At 38.5% G+C, this 20,486-nt stretch overlaps 1 protein-coding gene across 1 annotated transcript in view; it reads left to right on the top strand.

Annotated features, from left to right (window-relative positions):
• Window positions 1–20,486, top strand: part of FAM120C (family with sequence similarity 120C) — a 432,369-nt gene that overhangs the window by 182,496 nt on the left and 229,387 nt on the right. Inside the window, exons 18-21 of the mRNA XM_055123233.1 lie at window positions 1,284–1,515; window positions 1,887–2,017; window positions 2,535–3,172; window positions 13,222–13,433. Coding sequence (XP_054979208.1) covers window positions 1,284–1,515; window positions 1,887–2,017; window positions 2,535–3,172; window positions 13,222–13,433 — 1,213 coding nt within the window. The remainder of the gene's footprint in view (window positions 1–1,283; window positions 1,516–1,886; window positions 2,018–2,534; window positions 3,173–13,221; window positions 13,434–20,486) is intronic.

The following is a 20,486-nucleotide window of genomic DNA, read 5'->3' as shown; positions in this document are numbered from 1 at the left end:
TATACCAAAGTTTTTTAACCAGTCGTCTGTTCTCAGGTACTTGGGTTGTTTCCAGATTTTTGGCTATTGTGAACAGGGCTGCAATGAACGTATAGGTGCAGATGTCATTTCTATTGTGCTGTTTTGTGCCCTTCAGGATATATTACTAGAAGTGGTATTGCAGGGTCATATGGAAGCTCAATTTCTAGTTTTTCAAAGAAAGTCCATAATGTTTGCTAGAAAGGCTGGACCAGTCGGCATTCCCACAAACAGTGAAAGAGCGTCCCTTTTCCCCCACATCCACGCCAGCACTGGTTGCTTTTGTTCTTTTGAATGTGTGCCAGCCTCTGTGGTATGAGATGATATCTTATTGTTGTTTTGATTTGCATCTCTCTGATGATTAGCGAAGTAGAGCATTTTTCCGTGTGCCTTTTGGCCATTTGTATTTCTTTTTTGAGGAAGCTTCTGTTCATTCATTCTCCCATTTTTGATGTGATTGGAGGTTTTTTTCTTGTACAATTCTACTAGTGTCTTATATATCCTAGATATCAATCCCTTATCAGATGGGTATTGGGTAAATTTCCTTTCCCATTCTGTGGGCTCTCTCTGTATTTTGGTCACTGTTTCTGTTTTTGAAGTGCAGAAGCTTCTAAGTTTGATGCAGTCCTATTTGTTTTTGTTTGTTTACACTTGTTTGGTCAGTGTTTCTTCCTTAACAATGCTTTTAGCTTCAATGTCATGGAGGATTCTGCCTATATTTTCCTCTCTGTACCTTGTGGATTCATGTCTGATATTGTGGTCTTTAATCCACTTTGATCTGACTTTTGTGCCTGGCTTTAGACAGAGGTCAGAGTTCATTTGTTTGTAGGTAGCTATCCAGCTATCAATCTGACTCCTGATTCTCTGCTTAGGGATCATGCCTGGCAGGGCTTGAGGGACCATTTGGGGTGCCAGGGATTGAACCTGGATGGGCCATGCACCTTACCCACTATATTATCTCTCTGGATCCTAGCATTTACCTTTTTTAATTAACATTTTTGTCTGTTTGGATGATACCCAGGAGCCTAATTAATCTATCATATGGTAGATCTGATTTTACTTTTTTTCTTAGAATCTCAATTCTGTTTAGAAGCCAGACAAATTTAGATTCTCATTGATATGCTACTATTAATTCAGATTTACACAATGTTCATCTCTTTTTAGCAATTAGTCTATAGAAGAAGTTCCCGTGGCTTTTTAATACAACTGCTCAGCCTTCTCGAAATTATTACTATTTTGTTTTAACTCTTTTTGTCTCCCATTAGGAGATGTCCCCAGATGCTTCACTTCCAGGGGATCCAGAGGCTTATACTGCTGCTGTGTCAAGCGTTGGAGCCATTCATCTGCAGACAGGAGGTGGATATTTTGGCCTAAGCTTTACTTGTCCTAGTCTCAAAAATCCTATTAGCAAGAAATCCTGGACTCGCAAATTAAAAAGCTGGGCATACAGGCTACGGCAGTCAACCAGCTTTTTCAAGAGATCAAAAGTCCATCAAGGTAGTGTGCTTACAGTTAGGGACATAGACTAGGTAACATCATTTTTCATTTTCTTCTGTTTTTTTCATACACAAACCCTGCCACTTCTTCCACTTAGCTTTTGTATGTAATATGTCATGTTAATGTCATTGCCATTTTATTTTTCCTTCAGTAACTAATATGGTTTAACAGTTATTCATTTCATATAGATGCTGTGTCTTTGGAGAAATTTTGCAATGTCTTATTTATAGTTAGGAACTTTGACAGTGTTATTACATTAATTTTTATTGTCTATCAAGACTTAAGCTTTCTCTACTTCATTTTTGATAATGTAAATAAATTTACTCTTAACAATTTTCTCTTTTCTGCTTAAAATTTGGCAAAACTTGCAGTGGAAATGGAAGGTAGAAGATCAACACCTGCACCTGATCCCGTTTCTCTTACTGAAGAATCCATAGCTGATAATAGGGCTTTTAATAAATATAAAGTGATGAGTGGATCATTTCAGCGGGGTCGGTTTCAGGTTTGTGTCTTTGGTTGAATTCTTATTTATAAAAACATTGTAAAACAGAACACCTTGGCCTGTAGATGATACTTACTATAGAAATAGATCAATATCATAAGTAATTTATTCTTCGTATATGCATCACCACCATTTGAAGGCATTCTATGAAGGTAAGTCTAAAAAAATGGGAATTTTAGTAGCTGATAGAATAGATATGGGTCAACATATTTTGGTGACTATTTGGATCATCATCTTTATAAATCGAATTTCATGTCCTTTGGAATCTTGCCAACTTTAATTATAGATTTTTTTCAATTGTGGAATTTGATTTGAGCAATATAAAGCCATTTCTCTAAATCTAAAGAAACCAATGGAAAGACTTTGAATAGGGGCAGTAAAGATGTGACTTTTAAGTTTTAGCTTTATTGAGGCCTGTTCATCATATCAATTTGTGCCATATATTTATACTGACTTTCTTTATGGGTTTACTCGTTGGTTAGGCAGAACCAGCCATTTTTGCTTTTTTATATCTCAGGTGATTACAGTTCCTCAGCAGCAGCCAGTGGAAGTGAGTTCTTTTGAAATTGAGCATATACCAACATTTAGTGAAATCACAAGCCATTCTTGTGAAGAAGAAACAGGAAAGTCTTTCCAGTCCTTTCCAGAACCAGAAAAGTCTCATTTGATAGAAATGGAACCTACCACAATCAATCCACAAACTTCATTTTCTTCTCAGAAGATACAGAGTCCTCATAAAACCTTCAAAGAAGATAAAAGAGTTCCTAAGCAGGGTGAAAAACTCTTAACTTTTAGCACAACTTGTGAGACTGATGCATCGTCAGTGACTCCTGAGAATGACTTAGAAGAAAATTCAGCCATAGGAAGTAGTATGCAGTCTGGATCTGAACCGTTGCTTAAAGAGAGAGAAATTCTTACAACTGGGAAACAGCATAGCTCTGATAGTGAATTTTCAGCCCCTTTTGCTACCAGAGGGAAGTCAGTGGCAAAGACTTTTCCAGAAAGTGATCAGTGCTTACGACTTCATGAAGAACAAGCCTATACTCAAACACAGAGCTCACTCTTCTATTCACCATCTTCCCCAATGAGCAGTGATGATGAGTCGGAAATAGAGGATGAGGACTTGAAGGTGGAACTTCAAAAATTAAGAGAAAAGTAAGTACTCTTTTTCCTTTTATTGCAAATATGATTGCCCTGGGTTTTATAGAAATAAGTGTTTGATTAGTAGCTAACTTAAGATTAGTGACATTTTAATTATTGAAAGCTTTTATTTTACTTTTTTCAGATGTTTGTTACAGTTTATTTACAGTGCTATGAAAGGATGCAAAGGCATCATTACTCTAGTTACTCTCCACCAGGGTAATGTTTCTTCCTAGAAACACCTTGGCAATATCAGAGACATTTTTAATTGTCACAAGTTTGGGTGAGCATAATGCTGCCGTCACATAATGGGTAGATGACAGGGAGGCAGCTAAACGTCAAATAATGCCCAGGATACCTTAACATAGAGTAGGTTAATCCTGCCCAAAGTTGAGTGCTTGAGAAACACTGAAGAGAATCAAGAGCATTGTATTAGTCTCACCTCATGCATTCAACTTAATGCAAGATGATACTAAATTTTGCAATTGTTACATTAATAAAACAGTGCTCAAGCTGGAGCAGTAGCACAGCAGATAGGATGTTTGCCTTGCATGTGGCAGACCTGGATTCGATTCCCAGCATTCCATATAGTCCCCTGAGAACTGTCAGGGGTGATTCCTGAGTGCAGAGCCAAAAAGCCAAAAAAAATTTAAATAAATAAATAAAGCAGTGCTCTTCCGATCTCATCACTGGTTCATTGAAAGCTTTTAATGACTGAAAATTTCAAAGATAGAAGTCATCCTACAGGTACCTTCAAATGCCAATCATAATAAGTCCATGTGCTCTGACCTATTATAAATCAAAGGCCCCCATGACTATCTCTATAGATTTGATTAATTTGCTACAACAGTTTATAGGACTCATGAAAAATTACTTACTAGATTGTTGTTTTTTTTACAAAAAGGTATAACTAGATATTACCCAGATGGGAAGGCTTTGGAAGAGGAAGGGGTATGGAATTTATATGCCCACTCGAGCATATCACTCTCCTCATACTTGCTGTGTTCACAAACCTCAAAGTTTCCTCCTATTCTTCTAGTTTAGGTATTTTATGTTGGTCTCATTACTGTAATCATTGTTGATTAAATTAGTGGCTTTTAGATGCCTATCTGCAGGTTCATAAAGATTACAAACCTCTGGTCATATGCCTTGTTTTTTAATGCAGGGTAGAAGCCTGTTTACAAGTGTAAAAAGGTTTAATCCAGAGCACTGGATTAAATCATTGCTTGATGGTGATTATTTCATTCTTCAGCTCCTCACTCATCCTTTGAGGTGGGAAGGGAGTGAATGAAAGTTACATACTTGGTTCTTTTGGCAGCCAGCCCCTATTATTAGTAACTTTCCAACAGTCACTTCATTAACAAAAACTGTTATGGACTGGAGAGGTAATGCAGCCTATTAAGTGCTTGCCTTTCATATAGATGATGTGGGTTAGGGACCCACACCATATGATGGTTGCCTATGCCCCTCCAGTAGTGATCCTTAAACACACAGAACCAGATGTAAACCCAGAATAATTCTTGGTATGGCTCCAAAAAACAAAACTCTGTTGTAATTTAAAGGGGCTTGTTATAAATAACACTTCTTTCATGGTTCATTCTGGGGTTGTATGAGTTGTATGAAGACAAAAGATCGAATATAAACAAAAATCATCCCATTGTTTTAATTACTTAAAAAATTATGAGGGTTTTAGGAGTTATGTGTCAGGAGCAGGGCAGAGACTAGATATAATTTTTATTATAAAACATAATATCAAGGCTGGAGAGAGTACAGGAGGTAAAGATCTTCAATTGCATGTTACCATCCCTGTTTGAGTTCAGTACCACATTTGGTCCCCTGAGTATGCCAGGTGTAAGACCTAAACTATCCTTATTCTGGGTCACTGGCCTGCAGTGACCTAAAGGTCCCCTGGTACATTTGGGGCTGATCACTGTGCCACTTGCCAGGCAGCAATGGCTGAAGGAATGGTTGGTAATTGGTGTCCACTTTTACGAATTTTAGAGCATTAATTACAGAGAAATGATGAAGGGTTGAAAGGCAGCAATTACACATGCGTGATTGAACAGTATCATAAACAATGAACATATGTAAAGTCCTTCCTTCAGGGGAAGTTCTTCTAGGAGTTCCACCCAAGGACAGAATCTCATCTAGGGACTCCAGCACTCAGATTCCTACTAGGAGATCCAACCAAGGGTAGAATTGCATCTAAGGGCATATTGCTTTCTCATTTCCCTTGTTTGTAATCTGTGAAAATCCTAACCTCGGACTATGTGAACTCTTCTTGTGCGGGGGTTACACATGAAAGCACGTTCGTGGGCTCTCCGGGCGGCTCTCTCTTGCCACCCGCGTTCAGTGCTCTCAAACCGCTTCCCAATCCGAGATGGCCGTTGCCTTGGACAGACGAAGAAAGAACAAGGGCCCAGCTGGTTGCTGATTACTTGTCATTTATTCAATCTCTCATCTCTCTCAGCTCTTCTCTCCAACCCCCCCCCTCTCTGTGTCTATCTTTATCTAACCAAGCAATTCTTTCTTCCCGCTATATTCTTCTCTGTCTTTCTCTGCTGTCACTCCCTCTCTTCTCCTTCTCCAACCCCCCCTTCAATCCTCTCCTATCTCCCAGCAGCCACTCTTTTTTATCCTTTCACCAAGCCTCCCCAACCATGCCTCCTGCCTCCCCAGGGGAAGCATGATCAGAAGTGGTTTTCCAGTTTTCCCAACTACCTGCAGCCTACAAGGGCAAAACAGCCCTTAAAGTGTGTTTCTTCTCTCCTTAGACCAGCAACTTAATTAACATCTTTAATTTTATGTCCTAATATTTGCCATTCTGTATGGACACAGTAATAGACACATTTAGGCTTATTGGGTGACTCTCCTGGGGACATCTCACCACAGACTCAGACTAAAGTGCTCAGGCTGGATCAATCATACCTAAACCCAGCAGGGTCCAAATCTAGTTATAACTTTTTGGATCATGACATAATTTGGCCATGATCAAGCTCTTCACTTATAGTTAAACATTAGGGCACTTTAGCAAGGCCCATTTCAATGCCAGGGTAGCTAGCTCACTCCTTGCCCTGGGTCCATCCAGTCCCTCATCAGGACCCTGCTTTTGGGGATCTACGAAGTAAAGGCAACTGAGGCTTAAGTCGAAAGAGCAGAAGTCCAGGAAGTAATATTATCTGGAGTCAATCAACTCCCAACCCACATGCTTGTCTTTTTTTTTCTTTTGGCGTCATACCCAGCGGTGCTCAGGGGTTACTCCTTGCTCTACACTCAAGAATTACTCTTGGCAGTGCTTGGGGAACTATATGGGATGCTGAGAGTCAAACCCGGGTTGACTGTGTGCAAGGCAAACATCCTACCTGCTGTGCTATCACTCCAGCCCCCCAGGCTTGTCTTTTTAACTGTCTTCCTCTATCCATACAAAAAGCAATTGCTCTGAAATAGCTAACCATGCAAAGGACATTAAGGAGAAGAGAAAGACAGTATTTACAATTCAGAGTCAGACCAGGAGACAAAGGTAATTGATAGGTTGGGGAGCAATCAACAAACACAAGCTCCCAGTGGCTAGGGAGGAAGGGCAAACCAACCTTATTCTATAGTAATCCATTTAAACAATCATATTAATTTTGCTTTATTATAATTTTTCTAGTTATTTTATATGAACACAGAAAGAGATAAACAAAGCTTAAAGGGTGGCCCTTCCTAGGGACCTCTCTCTATATATATCCTAGATTATAATCCTCAGGCCATGTTAGTTTTTCCTAAACCAACAGGGTCATTATTCAGTCACTTCTTTTGGGGTCATGTCTGTTCCATGACCATGCTCTTAATTTATTATACTTCTTATGGGGCTTAGCCTGTCCCTTTATTGAAGCCAGAGTAACTTACGACTTGCCCTGGGTCCATCCAGTACCTTGGGTGGACATCCTCTTTGCGGTGTTAGAAACTAAGGGCAACCGAGGCTTACGTCAAATAAATATGACGATGCCCAAGAATAAATATTATTTGGAATTGGGAGCAGAGAGATAGTATAGCGGGTAGGACGTTTGCCCTGCACACTGCCAAACTGGGTTCGATCCCCAGCATCCTATATGGTTCCCCCAAGCACCTTCAGGAGTAATTCCTGAGTAGATCCAGGAATAACGGCTGAGAATTGTTGGGTGTGGCCCCAAAAGCAAAAAAAAATATTATTCGGAATCATTTAACTCCCATGTTACAAAATCATAGCATCAACTGTCTTCCTATGTATATATAAAAAGGAAATTGTTCTATACTGAACAATGCAAAGGACATAAAGGAAAGAGAAAAGCAATATTTCACTTACTTATGCAAAATCCAGAGCCACTATTTGACTTTACAAGTTACAGTGTCTGATATGGAGATACTTATGACGAATAGATAGGGGAAGAAGAGCACAAAGGAGAGGTTAAGGATAAACACAGAATCGGGAGTGCCCTGATGGAATTGGGTGTGCCTCAAGAAGCTGTGCGGTGGGTGTAACTCAATAAACCTATGCTTTCTGATTGGGTAGGGGTGTAAAAGAACAAACTCTTGCAACTTCACTGCTACTTCTTTTTTTTTTCTTTTTATGTCACACCTGGCAATGCACAGGGGTTACTCCTGGCTCTGCACTCAGGAATTACCCCTGGCGCTGCTCAGGGGACCATATGGGATGCTGGGAATCGAACCCTGGGTCAACCGCATGCAAGGCAAACACCCTACACGCTGTGCTATCACTCCAGCCCCCATTCACCGCTACTTCTTAAAATGCTTAGAACTAATTGAACACTAAGCTAAGAATCAGGAGTAGCCTCTGAGCACTGCAGGGTGCGGTGGCCCAAAAATTTTTGGTGAAGGGGGTGAAGCAGAAAGATAGTTTGTAAGTATGTACAGTATGTAAGGCACTTGCCTTGTGTGAGCCACTTCCAGAGACCCTGATTCGATCTCCAACGCCACATACGGTCCCCTGAGCACCACACGGTGTTGCTCTGTCCACCAAACCTTCTTCCCAAATAAATCATAACATCAAGAGAGTAAAAGAAATTAAACAATATTGGAAACAGAGATAGTTCATAGGCTAATGTGCACATTTTTCTCAGATCTGATTCCAGTCACTACATGATCCCAAGAGCTGGTAGTTACCCACAAGCACTGAACTGATCATAGTCTTTGAGCACTATTAGGTTTGCCCTTCCCACTGCCTAAAAGATTCACACAAAGCAGCCTTCTGTTTCTCATATACTAATACTGTTTCTTAGAGAAAACAACTTCGAACTATTTTGCGTAATCTTCCCTATTATTTTTCTATGTATATACAAATGAACATAATGTATTATTCTTTAATTTTTACATATTATTGTCATAAATATGCATATATATTTTGCCTATGATCTTTATTCCATATACTGGAATAGCATATAGCCATTTGAAATGTATTTTATCCCTCTCAATTTCAGTTTCACTTCATATTTTGCATATGTAAATAGTGTTGAAGTGAACATTTTTATAAGTTTACATGCTTTTGTGAGTATGTGTATAGGCTAGAGACCTAAAAGTGAATTTGCTGGAAAAAGGTATGCGTATTTTTTATTTCAAAAAATTTTAGTAAATTATGATTTACAAGTTATACATATTTGGGTTTTATTTTATTTTATGTATTTTCCTTTTGGGCCACACCCAGTAGTGCTAAGGAGGTTATTCCTGGCTCCACACCCAAGAAATACTCCTGGTGGTGCTAGAGGACTGATCCCGGGTTGCCTCTGTGCAAGTAAAGCTCCCTATCTGCTATACTATATCTCCAGCCCCAGATTTGGGTTTTAGGCATACTATGTTCCAGCACCAGTCCCACAACTTATGTCTTCTTCCATCCACCGAGTTCCCAGTTTCTCTCCCATTCCCATTCCCTCCCTAGTCCCCAGTCTGCTACCTTGACAGGCACATTTTAAAGTTTGGTTGAAGTTTGGATATCTTATTTTCAGTGTTGTTGACTCTGTGATTTGGATATAATTTATGCCACTCCTTTACACCACTGATGTACTCAAATTCCCTTGACCCCTACTCCCCATTGCTTTCCATGTATTTTCACCCCCTCGGTTTATTTATTCCCTGGCCTTCCCCCTTTACTACATTTCACTACATTGTCCAGTTTTTCTTTATGCCATATATGAGATTATCCTGTATTTGTTCTTCTGAATTACTTCATTTAACATGACATCTTCCAGTTCCATCCATATTGCAGCAAATTGGATGATTTCATCTTTCATTATAGCTGCATAATTTTACATTGTGTTTATGGTATAAATATTTTAATTGATAAGTATTGCTAAAATTGTCATCCAATATGGTTCTACCATTTTTTGGTACTAAACAGAAGTTATGAAAGTCCTTTTTTTCCCACCTCTTAACAACATTGGGTTGTGTATTGTTGATCCTTTAAATTCTAGTCAGGTAAATTGGGTATTTTTTAAAAAGGGACTGGAGAGATAGTACAGTTTCCCTTATAGCTTGCCTTATACTTGACTGGTTCAAATTCAATTCCTGGCACCCCGTATGGTGCCCCTAGCCCTACCAGGAATGATCCTTGAGTGTAGAGTCAGGAGTAAACCCTGAGCACAGCCAGATATGACCCAACCCCCCAAAAAATGCTAATTATTGGGTCTGAATAGCAAATAGAGCAAGTAGGAACTTACTTTGCATGCAGCCTACCCAAGTTCAGTGCCCAGTGCTTATATGGTCTACTGATCCGTACCAGGAGTGATCCCTGAGTGCTGATCCAGGAGTAAGCCCTGAGTACCCCTGGGAGTGGTCCCTCCTCATAAAACAACAAAGGTTGACCAGGTTTTGTGCATCATCTCATATTTATTAGCTACTTGAATTTTCTGCTCTTTGAAGTAGCCTTTCCATCTTCTTTCCCCCTTTTCCTATAAAATTGTTTCTTTATTTTCTTTTTTTCCGTTTTTGGGGCACACCATGAAGTGCCCAAATATTACTCCTGGTTTTGTACTCAGGTATATTTCATTGCAGTCCTAGGGTGCCATGGATTGAATCCAGTTCAGCCACATGCAACAAGGCAAATACCTGCTGTATTTCTTCCCCACCTCCCTATAAGGTTGTTTCTTTTTATCTTATCAATTTTTTTGGTTCATTTTTGGGCAATACCTGGAAGTGTTAAGTAGTTTCTCTTGGCTCAATGTTCAAGAATGTGTTCTGGTAAGGATTCATGAACCATACAATGCCAGCTATTAAACTTGGAGCTCCTGCATTCAAAGTATGTATACTCTAGTCCCTGGACTATATCCTGGCCCATTATTTGTTAATTCTAGAAGCTTTTCATATATTTCAGATATGAATATTTTCTTCCACTTTACATTATATTTTTTTATTATTGAGTCACCGTGGGGTATAGTTACAAACTTACGAACTTTCATGTTTGCATTACAGTCATACAATGATCATTTATCCATCCCTCCACCAGTGCCCATTCTCCCCCACCAATGTTCCCAGCATCCCTCCCATCACCCGCATCCCATCCCCCACCACCCGACCCCACCTCAGCAACAGGGCATTCCCTTATATTCTCTCTCCTTTTGGGAGTTGTAGTTTAGTTTGCAGTAGAGGTATTGAGCAGCCATTGTGTTCAGTCTACATTTGGCATGCATCCTTCAACTCAAATGGGTCCTCCCAAAATCCTTTACTTGACGTTCCCTCCTCTATCTGAGCTGCCTTTTCCCCCAGCGTGTGAGGCAGGTTTCCAAGCTGTGCAGCAGACCTCCTGGTCATTATCTCTACTGCTCTAGGGTATTAGTCTTCCATTCTGTTACTTTATATTCCACAGATGATTGCAATCTTTCTGTCTGTCCCTCTTTTTCCACAATACTTTCCATGTTGATCTATTACTATGCAAGTTGCATGACTTCATCTTTTCTAACAGCTGCACAGTATTCTATTGTGTAGATTTACAAAAGTATTCTTTAACCAGTCATCTGTTCCTGAGCACTCGGGTTTTATTTTTCCAGATTTTGGCTACTGTAAACAGTGCAGCAATTAACATATAAGTGCAGGTGTCATTTCTACTATACTTTTTTGCCTCTCCAGAATATATTCCCAGGAGTGATATTGCTGGGTCAAATGGGAGCTCAATTTCTTATTTTTTTGGGAATCGTCCATACTGTTTCCAAAAAGGGCTGAACCAGTCGGCATTCCCATAAGCAGTGAAGGAGAGTCCCTTTCTCCCCACATCTGCACCAACACCGGTTGCTGCCACTTTATATTTTAAATGTAAAACAAATAAAATATTAATATTTGTGAGTTTAAAAAAGTGTGGGTGTGTGCCATGTATGTTCAGTGACCATAAGCCACTTCCCCACCCTTGCCTGCCGCTGCTGCCAGATGCATAAAGGAGGGAACAGGGCCAACATGCTGGCTGGTGATCAATCGCCATTTATTCTAATCTCCGTCCTATTCTAGTCTTACACGGTGCCCTGTTCCATTTTCTTCCTATTCTATTCTCCAGTCTCACTGCATTAGTTATAGAGAAATCATTAAGGGTTGGGTGTAGCAATTCAGCGTAGGTGTGGTTTTACAATCAACAGATGTAAAAGTCTTTCCTCAGGGAAAGCTGCTTCTAGGAAAAATTCTCATCCTGCAAGGAGATCCTCTCAAGGGAGGAATACCATCTAAAGGCATATTTCTCCTTTCCTTAGTCCATATCCATTTAAGCAATCATCTTAAATTTACTTCTTAATAAAATTAGTCATTTTGTATGGACACAATAAGAGACATATTAAGCTTAAAGAGTGGCTCTCCAGGCCAGGTTAGTCTTTCCTAACTTCAGCAGGGTTCTTATACAGTTACTTATTTTTGGGTTATGACAAAGTCCATGACTATGCTCTTAACTTGCTATCAGTTTTATGGTAGTTGGCCTGTCCCTTTTCAATGCCAAGGTAGCTCACAGTTTGCCCTGGATCCCTCCAAATCCCTTTAACGAACCCTGCTTTAACGAACCCTCCTTTTGGGGTGCTAAAATCCAAGAGCAACTGAGCTTTAAATCAAGTACATATGACAGATGTCCAGGAACAAATATTATTGAGAGTCAAATAACACTCAAGTTACAAAAGCAAAACATTAACTTTGTGCCTTCCTGTGTCTATACAAAAAGGACATTGCTCTAAATTATGCAAAGACAAAAACGAAAGAGAAAAGCAATATTTCATTTGCATATACAAAATCCAGAGTCCTAGAAGAATCTGACTTTAGAAGTCATATGGTCTAATTTTGGGATATAAGTGATTAACAGATAGAGAAAGCAGGGCACAGAAGAGAAGTTAAATATAAATAAAGAGGATTGGGAGTGCCTCTGGAGCACTGTGATGGGTGTAACTCAATAAACCTAAACTCCCTGTGGCGGGTGGAGAGGACAAACCAAAGTTATCCGACAAATAATGGTTGAGGTTATAGCTGATTGGTAGAGAACGTGTTTTTCATGTATGAAGCTCTGTATTTGAGTCCAATAATAAAAAGTCATCCAAAAATTTCAATATTATTAATACTAAATTACTTTAAAAATTTGCTTTATTATCTTGCACTATTTGGTTTTTTAGGAACATATTTACAATATTCTTTATATTGATAGTTAAATGTTATTCTTAAAGAGACATTTTCCTGGGCTGGGTTCACTGCAAGTGCTGCCAGGAGTAGCTCCTGAGTACTTCCAAGTGTGGCCCAAAAACAAAAACACAAAGAAATGAAAACATAGTTCTCAGGATCAGGGAGATAGTCAGAGGATTACTGCAAATTCTTTCATGTAGGAGAGCCCAGGTTTAATCCCCTGTACTACATGGTACCACAGTACTGCTAAGTTCTACCCCTAAACACTGAGCTATATATGCTAAATATGCACCCCTCTAAAGGAGATGTGTTTCTTATACTAATATTGTGAAAATATAATGTTCCTAAATTTTTAGTCTAAATTCTTTGTTAAGCTACTTGTACTACTGTAGCTTTTACTACACTCGTCTGTGGTATGAATGCCTTTAAAATGTTTCTGTATGCTTTTTATTCAGACACATTCAGGAGGTCGTAAGTCTTCAAATGCAGCAGAATAAGGAGCTACAGGAGCTGTATGAACGTCTTCGGGCAATTAAAGAAAGCAAATCCCAATCATCAGAGGGTCCTCTGCCACCAGCATCACCACGTAGACCAAGATCTTTCAAAAGTAAACTTCGAAGCCGCCCCCAGTCTTTGACACATGTAGACAGTAGTACAATTGCTGCAGGTAAATCAGTCATAAAAATGATTCATAAAACTGGTTAGATATCAGCTAAATTTTAAAGAGAATATTATTTTTATTAAGCTAAATTATGGTTTTAATTTAGTGCATGTCGTTATTGTTATAAGATTCCTTTTTCATTTTTGTTCTTCAAATGTTCTGTTCAAGTATAAATTTGATAGTAGATAATAGTTTTTGTAGAGCAAATAAGTGTGTTCTACATTTTCATTTGAAAAATGAATACCCAGAAGACCAGTTTCAATCTCCTTAATAGACATGATGGGAAATTCTGGTCTAGCATTTAGAGTTCTTTGCTAACAAAGTTAATATTATCTTATATTCCTTTCTTCTTATTTCTTATTTATTTACCTTCATTCACTATTGTTGAGACTTAGAGTTGCACATAGATTTTACTGTGGTGCGTTTCCGGACGTCCACACCTTAGTTGTGGGCTTCCAGCAGGTCACTCTTTGTTAGCTGTGGTATTTATTTTTTAATACTACTAACTCATCTTGGAGGATACCTAGCATACATACTGCCAAATGGAGTGGGCACAGAGGTGGGGTAAGTGAAAAGGTGGGGAAAGGAGGTAGATAACCTAGAGTTTGTCTTTATTGGCATTGAGCATGGAATGTCTTTCGGGTTTGGGTGGGATAACTCATTAGTAAATTTGAAAAAATAGAGCTGGTGTTAATGTGCAAAGGAATGGAGAAGCACCTGCTTTGCATATGCAAGACCCCACATTCTTTCCCTACTAATGTATGATTTCTCCCCAGATCTGCTTTGTGTAGCCCTAGTAGCCCCTAGTACTGCTGTGTTTTAGTCTCAAACCATGGGTTAGCTTTTAATACTAGACTTAGTATTAAGGGAGTGGCCCTGGGCCCCTGAACACTCATGGGGGAGACCCCCACAAAAAAGTGCTGGAAGGGAGAAAAGCAGTGTTCTTTAAGCATAGTTCACTTAGATGATCAGTTATCTTGGTAAACCAGAACTTTATTTAAGAGAAACTTCTTGGGTAGTACAGAATTGAGTCCAATGTATTTCTTTCAAATAGAAATGTGAATGGAATGGATGCCATGGCAATTAAAATCTTAATGTCAAGCAGTTATATTACAATGAAATATAAACATCATCACTAAACACTACATCTTCCAATCAACCATAGAAGCATGGGGTTTCATTTTTTAAATATGACATTTCAGAGTGACTTCTTTGACTCAGAACACTATCTTGTAATTCTTCACTTTTTATGTTGTAAGTCATGTGACTCTTAGCAAAAGGGTATGACCTGATGTGAGAAATGCATTATTGTGTAAATTCGGCATTAGCAGTACATTTTACGCACCTAGGGGCCATTATAAATTAAAACAACATTAAACTAAGACACAAAGGAAAATTTTAGTACCAAGAAACATGGTAAAGATCTGATGTAGTTAAGCTGTTATACAAAGGCCATGATGCTATGATGTGACAGCTATGTGGTCACTTGGCAGTGGGAATTTGGGACCTCCATCGTTTGTGTTTCATAATTGACCAGTATGTCATTAGCACACAATTGTAATAACTTTTTATTAAATCCATAAGCACACCACAACTTTATTAAGTTACCTATTGAAGGGCTGTGTTCAGTGTTGAGTTTAACAAATAAAACTGCTGTAAATATTTATGCACAGATTTATAAATTTATATTTTATTTTGTTTTTTTGGCCACATCCAGCTGTGCTTAGGACTTATTCTTGATTCTGCTCAGGGGAAAATTCTGGTGTGCTGCGAGAGCTTGAAACCAGGTCTTTTGCAGGCAAGGCAAAGACACTACCATATCTCTCTGGCCCCTTCAGCTTATTTTTAGTGAATGTAATTATTGTGTTCATTTGGGTAACAAACACAGAAGTAAGATTGTTGTGTTATATGGTATGTGCATTTAAAATGTAAGGAACTGGCAGACTGTTTTGACAAACATATCATTTTCTACTTACATGAAGAATGTATGAATCTTAGTGTCTGTGAATGCTCATTAGCCCCTGATGAGCAATTGATATTGGTATTTTATTTTAGCCCAGGTAAAAGCTATATTGTAGTATCATGTCATGGTTTAATTTTATTTTTATATTTTTTGTGTTGTTAAACATTTTTTCTTGTGCTTATTTGTAAAAATGCTTATTCAAATAGCTTACCTTTTAAAATCCTGTTTAATTTGTAATTGAAATTTTTGGAAATGGTAGTCAAAGAAATTCAATCAAGAAATTAATGTAATTGGGGCTGGAGCAATAGCACAGCGGGTATGTCATTTGCCTTGCACGCAGCTGACCAGGTTTGATTCCCAGCATCCTATATGGTACCCCAAGCACCACCAGCAGTAATTCCTGAGTGTGTGAGCCAGAAGTAACCCCTGTGCATTGGTGGGTATGACCCAAAAAGGAAAGAAAAAGAAATTAATGTAATTGAAGAAATAACAGGAAGATCCTGTGTATTTTTCCTCTTAATCCAAAAGGTAACATTCTTTGTCTTTTTAAAATGTTAGCTGATGGGCTTCTTATGGTTGAGCTTTTCGAGTTATTTTTCTATATTTTATAAAAATATTGGAAAGAATGTATAACCTACCAATATACCCTACTAGTATGTAGCATCTCTTTATATGTTCATTTGTTTATTTACTGGGGGGAGACAGACTTAACAATGATCAGGGCTTAGTCCTGGCTTTGTGAGAAGGATCATTTATGGAAGCTCTCAGGGATCCTTATGGACTGCCAGGAATTGAACCCAGGCTGGCCATGTGTAAGTCTAGTGCAGTCATATGAAGTCAACCTACTGTACTATTTCTCTGGCCCCTTCTTTGATTATTTTAAAAAATATTTATTCTTAGACCATGCAAACTTATCTTTCCAAAGAATAGTAAACAGAATTTTCACGCAGTAGTGGCATAAAAATAAACACAGTCAGCTGATCCTGTCCCCACGACTACTAAAAATTACCTGGGTGAGGGATTGGTGAAGGTTGGGCATCTAACATCCCCTGAGCACTGCCAAAAGTGATTCCTGAGTGCAGAATCAGGAGGAACTACTGAGGATCGCTGGGTGTGGCACAAAAACAAAACAAAAAATTCCCTGGGTAAAGAATGTCTAGAGTACATAGCCTGCCCTCCACCCTTGTCACATAGGCCATGCGTCCCTCTTAATAAGGATACATTTCATCATACTCTGTTTTTTGAATATTGTGCTAATGAGTGTAATCATTCAATGTCTGCTCTGCTTCCTCTGACTCATTTCACTCAGCATGATACTCTCCACATCCATCCATATAGAAGAAAATTTCATGACTTCATTTTTCCTAATGGCTGCATAGTTTTCCATTGTGTACCCATTTATGTGTTCTTGGATACTTGGGTTGTTTACAGATTATATCTATTGTGAATAGTGCCGCAGTGAACATAGGAGTGCAGATGACTTTTCTGCTTTGTGTTTTGGGGTCCCTAGGGTATATTCCCAGGAGCAGTATTGCTGAGTCTTACAGAAGCTCAGTTTCTAGTTTTTTGAGGAATGTTCATACTGTTTTCCAAAAAGGCTGGACTGGTCAGCATTCCCATTAACAGTGAATAAGAGTCACTTTCTTCTTCCATTCATGCCAGCACTGGTTGTTCCTGTTCTTTTTGATGTGTACCAGTATCTGTGGCATGAGGTGATATTTCATTGTTTTGATTTGCATCTTCCTGATGATTAGTGATGAAGAGCATTTTTAGTGTGCCTTTTTCTTCTTTAAGGAATTTTCTGTTCATCTCTTCTCCCTGATTTATTTCTTGTAATGTTCTACCAGTGCCTTATATATCTTGGATATTAAACCCGATCAGGTGAGTGTTGAGTAAATAATTTCTCCCATTCTGTCACTTGTCTTTTTATTCTAGTCATTGTTTCCTTTAACATGCAGAAGATTCTTAATTTAATGTAGTCCCATTTGTTTACCATTTCTTCCTTGCTCAGTGGTGTTTCATCCTTTAAGATACCTTTAGCTTAAATGTCATGGAGAGTTTTGGCTATGTTTTCCTCTATGTAGCTTATAGATTCAGGTCTGATATTGAGGATTTTCATCTATCTTGATCTGACTCTTGAGCATGTCATTAGAAACAGGTTTGAGTTTACTTTTTTGCTTGTAACTGACCAATTTCCACAGTACCGCTTGTTGAAAAGGGTTTTCTTGCTTCACTTTATATATTTTGGTCCTTTATCAAAGATGAATTGATGATAAACCAGAGAGTCTGTTTTAGGTAACTCAACTCATTCCATTCATCTGAGGGTCTTGATTTCATCCCAATACCATGCTATTTTAATTATTGCCACTTTGTAGTATAGTTTGAAGTTGAGGAAAGTGATGTCTCACATCTTATTCTTTCCACAAATTACTTTAGGATTTAGGAGGGGGTTTATTGTTCCACAAGAGTTTCAGGAATATTTGATGTATTTCTTTGAACATTAAAATGGACATCATTATGCAGACAGCATTGAATCTGTACAGTTCTTTGGGTACTATTACTATTTTAATGATATTATTCCTCCAAATCCATGAGCAGAGGATATGTTCCAATTTTTTCATGTCTTCTTTTATTTAATCAAACAGTGTTTTGTAGTTTTCTTTTTATTTAGTTTTAAAATTTATTTTAATGTAGAAAACCGCTATAACTTGATAAAATTCTAGAATCAAAATTGATTAGATATGTGGCATAAAACAAATAGGTCGATTTATGTCTTCCCAGCCCTTTCATTTTCTCAAATTCACCACCTACTCATTGGAATTATATCAGATTAACTCTATTAAAAAATATGATCTGGGGGCTGGATCAAGATAGCACAGTGGGTAGGGTGTTTGCCTTGCATGTGGCTGACCCATGGTTGATTCCCAGCATCTCATATGGTCCCCTGAGTACCGCCAGGAGTAATTCCTGAGTGCAGAGCCAGGAGTAATCCCTGTACATCACTGGGTGTGACCCCTTAAAAAGAAAAAGAAAACTACAATCCGATTCTCTATTATTTGAAAGAACTCCTTTGTAGTCCAATAAAAGTTTTAAGATTGAAGAAAATAAAATAAAATTGATTAGATAACAAAACTGCAATATCGAAATAAGTAGATCTGAAAATCATTTTATGTAAACATTGTTATATCTGATTGCAGTGTTGTTAAATCCTTGTATAAGAATTTATTAAGCTATTTGTTGTTGTAGGTATTGCACAGCCTTGTATGCAGCAGTACACTCCAGAGACTTCAGGATCTATGGTCTGGGCCAAAGAGTCATCATGACTCTGTAGCTTATAGGGCTTTCAGAAGTATGGGGGCTTACAGGAAGGCTAGCTATCCCAGTTGAATAAAACACCAGAGTTCTCAGTCTGGGCAACAGGTACTTGAAATTATTCACATTGGTGTCTCTGTAGATAACATTTGTGAAGCAGTGAAGTTGAGCCCTTGTATACCTATAGTGGGCGGGTTGAAGGTGCTGCTACAGGAACTTTGACTAAGTGCATATTGGTCCTATCATCTCCTATGGGTGCTACAGAGTTTTTAGCTGTGGGGACTGGTGATTCCATAAAGTTTAGCTGCTTGATATGAGTCTTCTGGGAGATTTTGTCAGGATTTGTTTTGTAATCTTCTTTGTGTAGTCTTTCTTTCACCCCTTTGTTTAAGCTGATTCCAAGATACTTGATTTTCTGAGGCACACTGGTGAATAGAATTTCTTTTCTTCTCTTACTTCTCTTTCATTATTTGTATATAGGAAAGTCATAGAATTTTGATATTAATTTTTTGCCTGCTATTATACTATACAAATCTATTGCTTCCAGGACTTTTTGGGTAGTCTTTAGGGTTTTCAAAATATAGTACATCATCTGCAGATACTGAGAGCTTGACTTCTTCATTTCCAATTTGGATGCCCTTGATATCTTTTTCTTGCCTAATTGCTATGGCAAGTACTTCGAGTACTGTGTTGATAGGAGTAGCAAGAGTGGGCAACCTTGTCTGTTGCTGATCTTATAAGGAAAGCTTTTAACTTCCCTTCATTTATCACAATCTTTGTTTGTGTTAACTGGCTTTGACTATATTGAGGAAAGTTTTATTGAGAGTTTTATCATGAATGGATGCTGGATCTTGTCAAATGCTTTCTCGGCATCTATTGATATGATTTTTCTTTTTTCATTTATTGATGTGGTATATTATGTTAATTGCCTTGCATATGTTAAACCATCTTTGCATCCCCAACATGAATCCTGTGTCATCATGGTGTATGATCTTTTGGATGAATTCTTGGATTTTATTACTAATATTTTGTTAAGGACTTTTGCATCTGTGTTCATCAAGTGTATGTGCCGTTAATTATTCTTTGTTTTTTTGGTTTTTGGGTCACACTCGGCGATGCACAGGGGTCACTCCTGGCTCTTCACTCAGGAATCATCCCTGGCGGTGCTCAGGGGACCATATGGGATGCTGGGATTCGAACCCGGGTCGGCCGCGTGCAAAGCAAACACCCTACCCGCTGTGCTATCGCTCCAGCCCCTAATTTTTCTTCTTTTTTTGGGGGTTTGTCTCTGTCTGCTTTTGGTATCAGGGTGATGTTTGTGTCGTAGAAACAGTTTGGCAGTGTTTCTGTTGTTTTAATTTCCTGGAAGAGCCTGAAACGTATTGGCAGTGGGTCCTCTTTAAAGGTGAATTTATCTGAGCCTGGGCATTTCTTTTTGGGGAGACTTTTGATTACCATTTCAATTTCCTCAGTAGGTCTATTTAAGTATTCTAAATAATCTTGGTTCAACCTTGGGAGGTTATAGGTATCTAAGACGCCATACATTTCCTTTAGGTTCTTTAGTTTCATGGCATAAAGGTTCTAAAGTGATCTGTGCTGAATCTTTGATTTTCAGTGGTGTCTGTTGTGACAGACCCTGTTTAATTTCCGATTCTGTTTATTAGGGTTCTTTCTTTTTTGTGTGAGTCTTGCTAGTGGTGTACCAATCTATTTATTTGTTCAAAGAAACAGCTCTTGATATCATTGATCTTATGGATTGCTTTTTGGACTCCCATTCATTAATT

The sequence above is a fragment of the Sorex araneus genome, chromosome X (genome assembly GCF_027595985.1).
Source record: "Sorex araneus isolate mSorAra2 chromosome X, mSorAra2.pri, whole genome shotgun sequence".
Classification (NCBI taxonomy): Eukaryota; Metazoa; Chordata; class Mammalia; order Eulipotyphla; family Soricidae; genus Sorex; species Sorex araneus.
The sequence above is the reverse complement of the archived record's forward strand: the minus strand, read 5'-3'. Positions and strand labels throughout refer to the sequence as shown.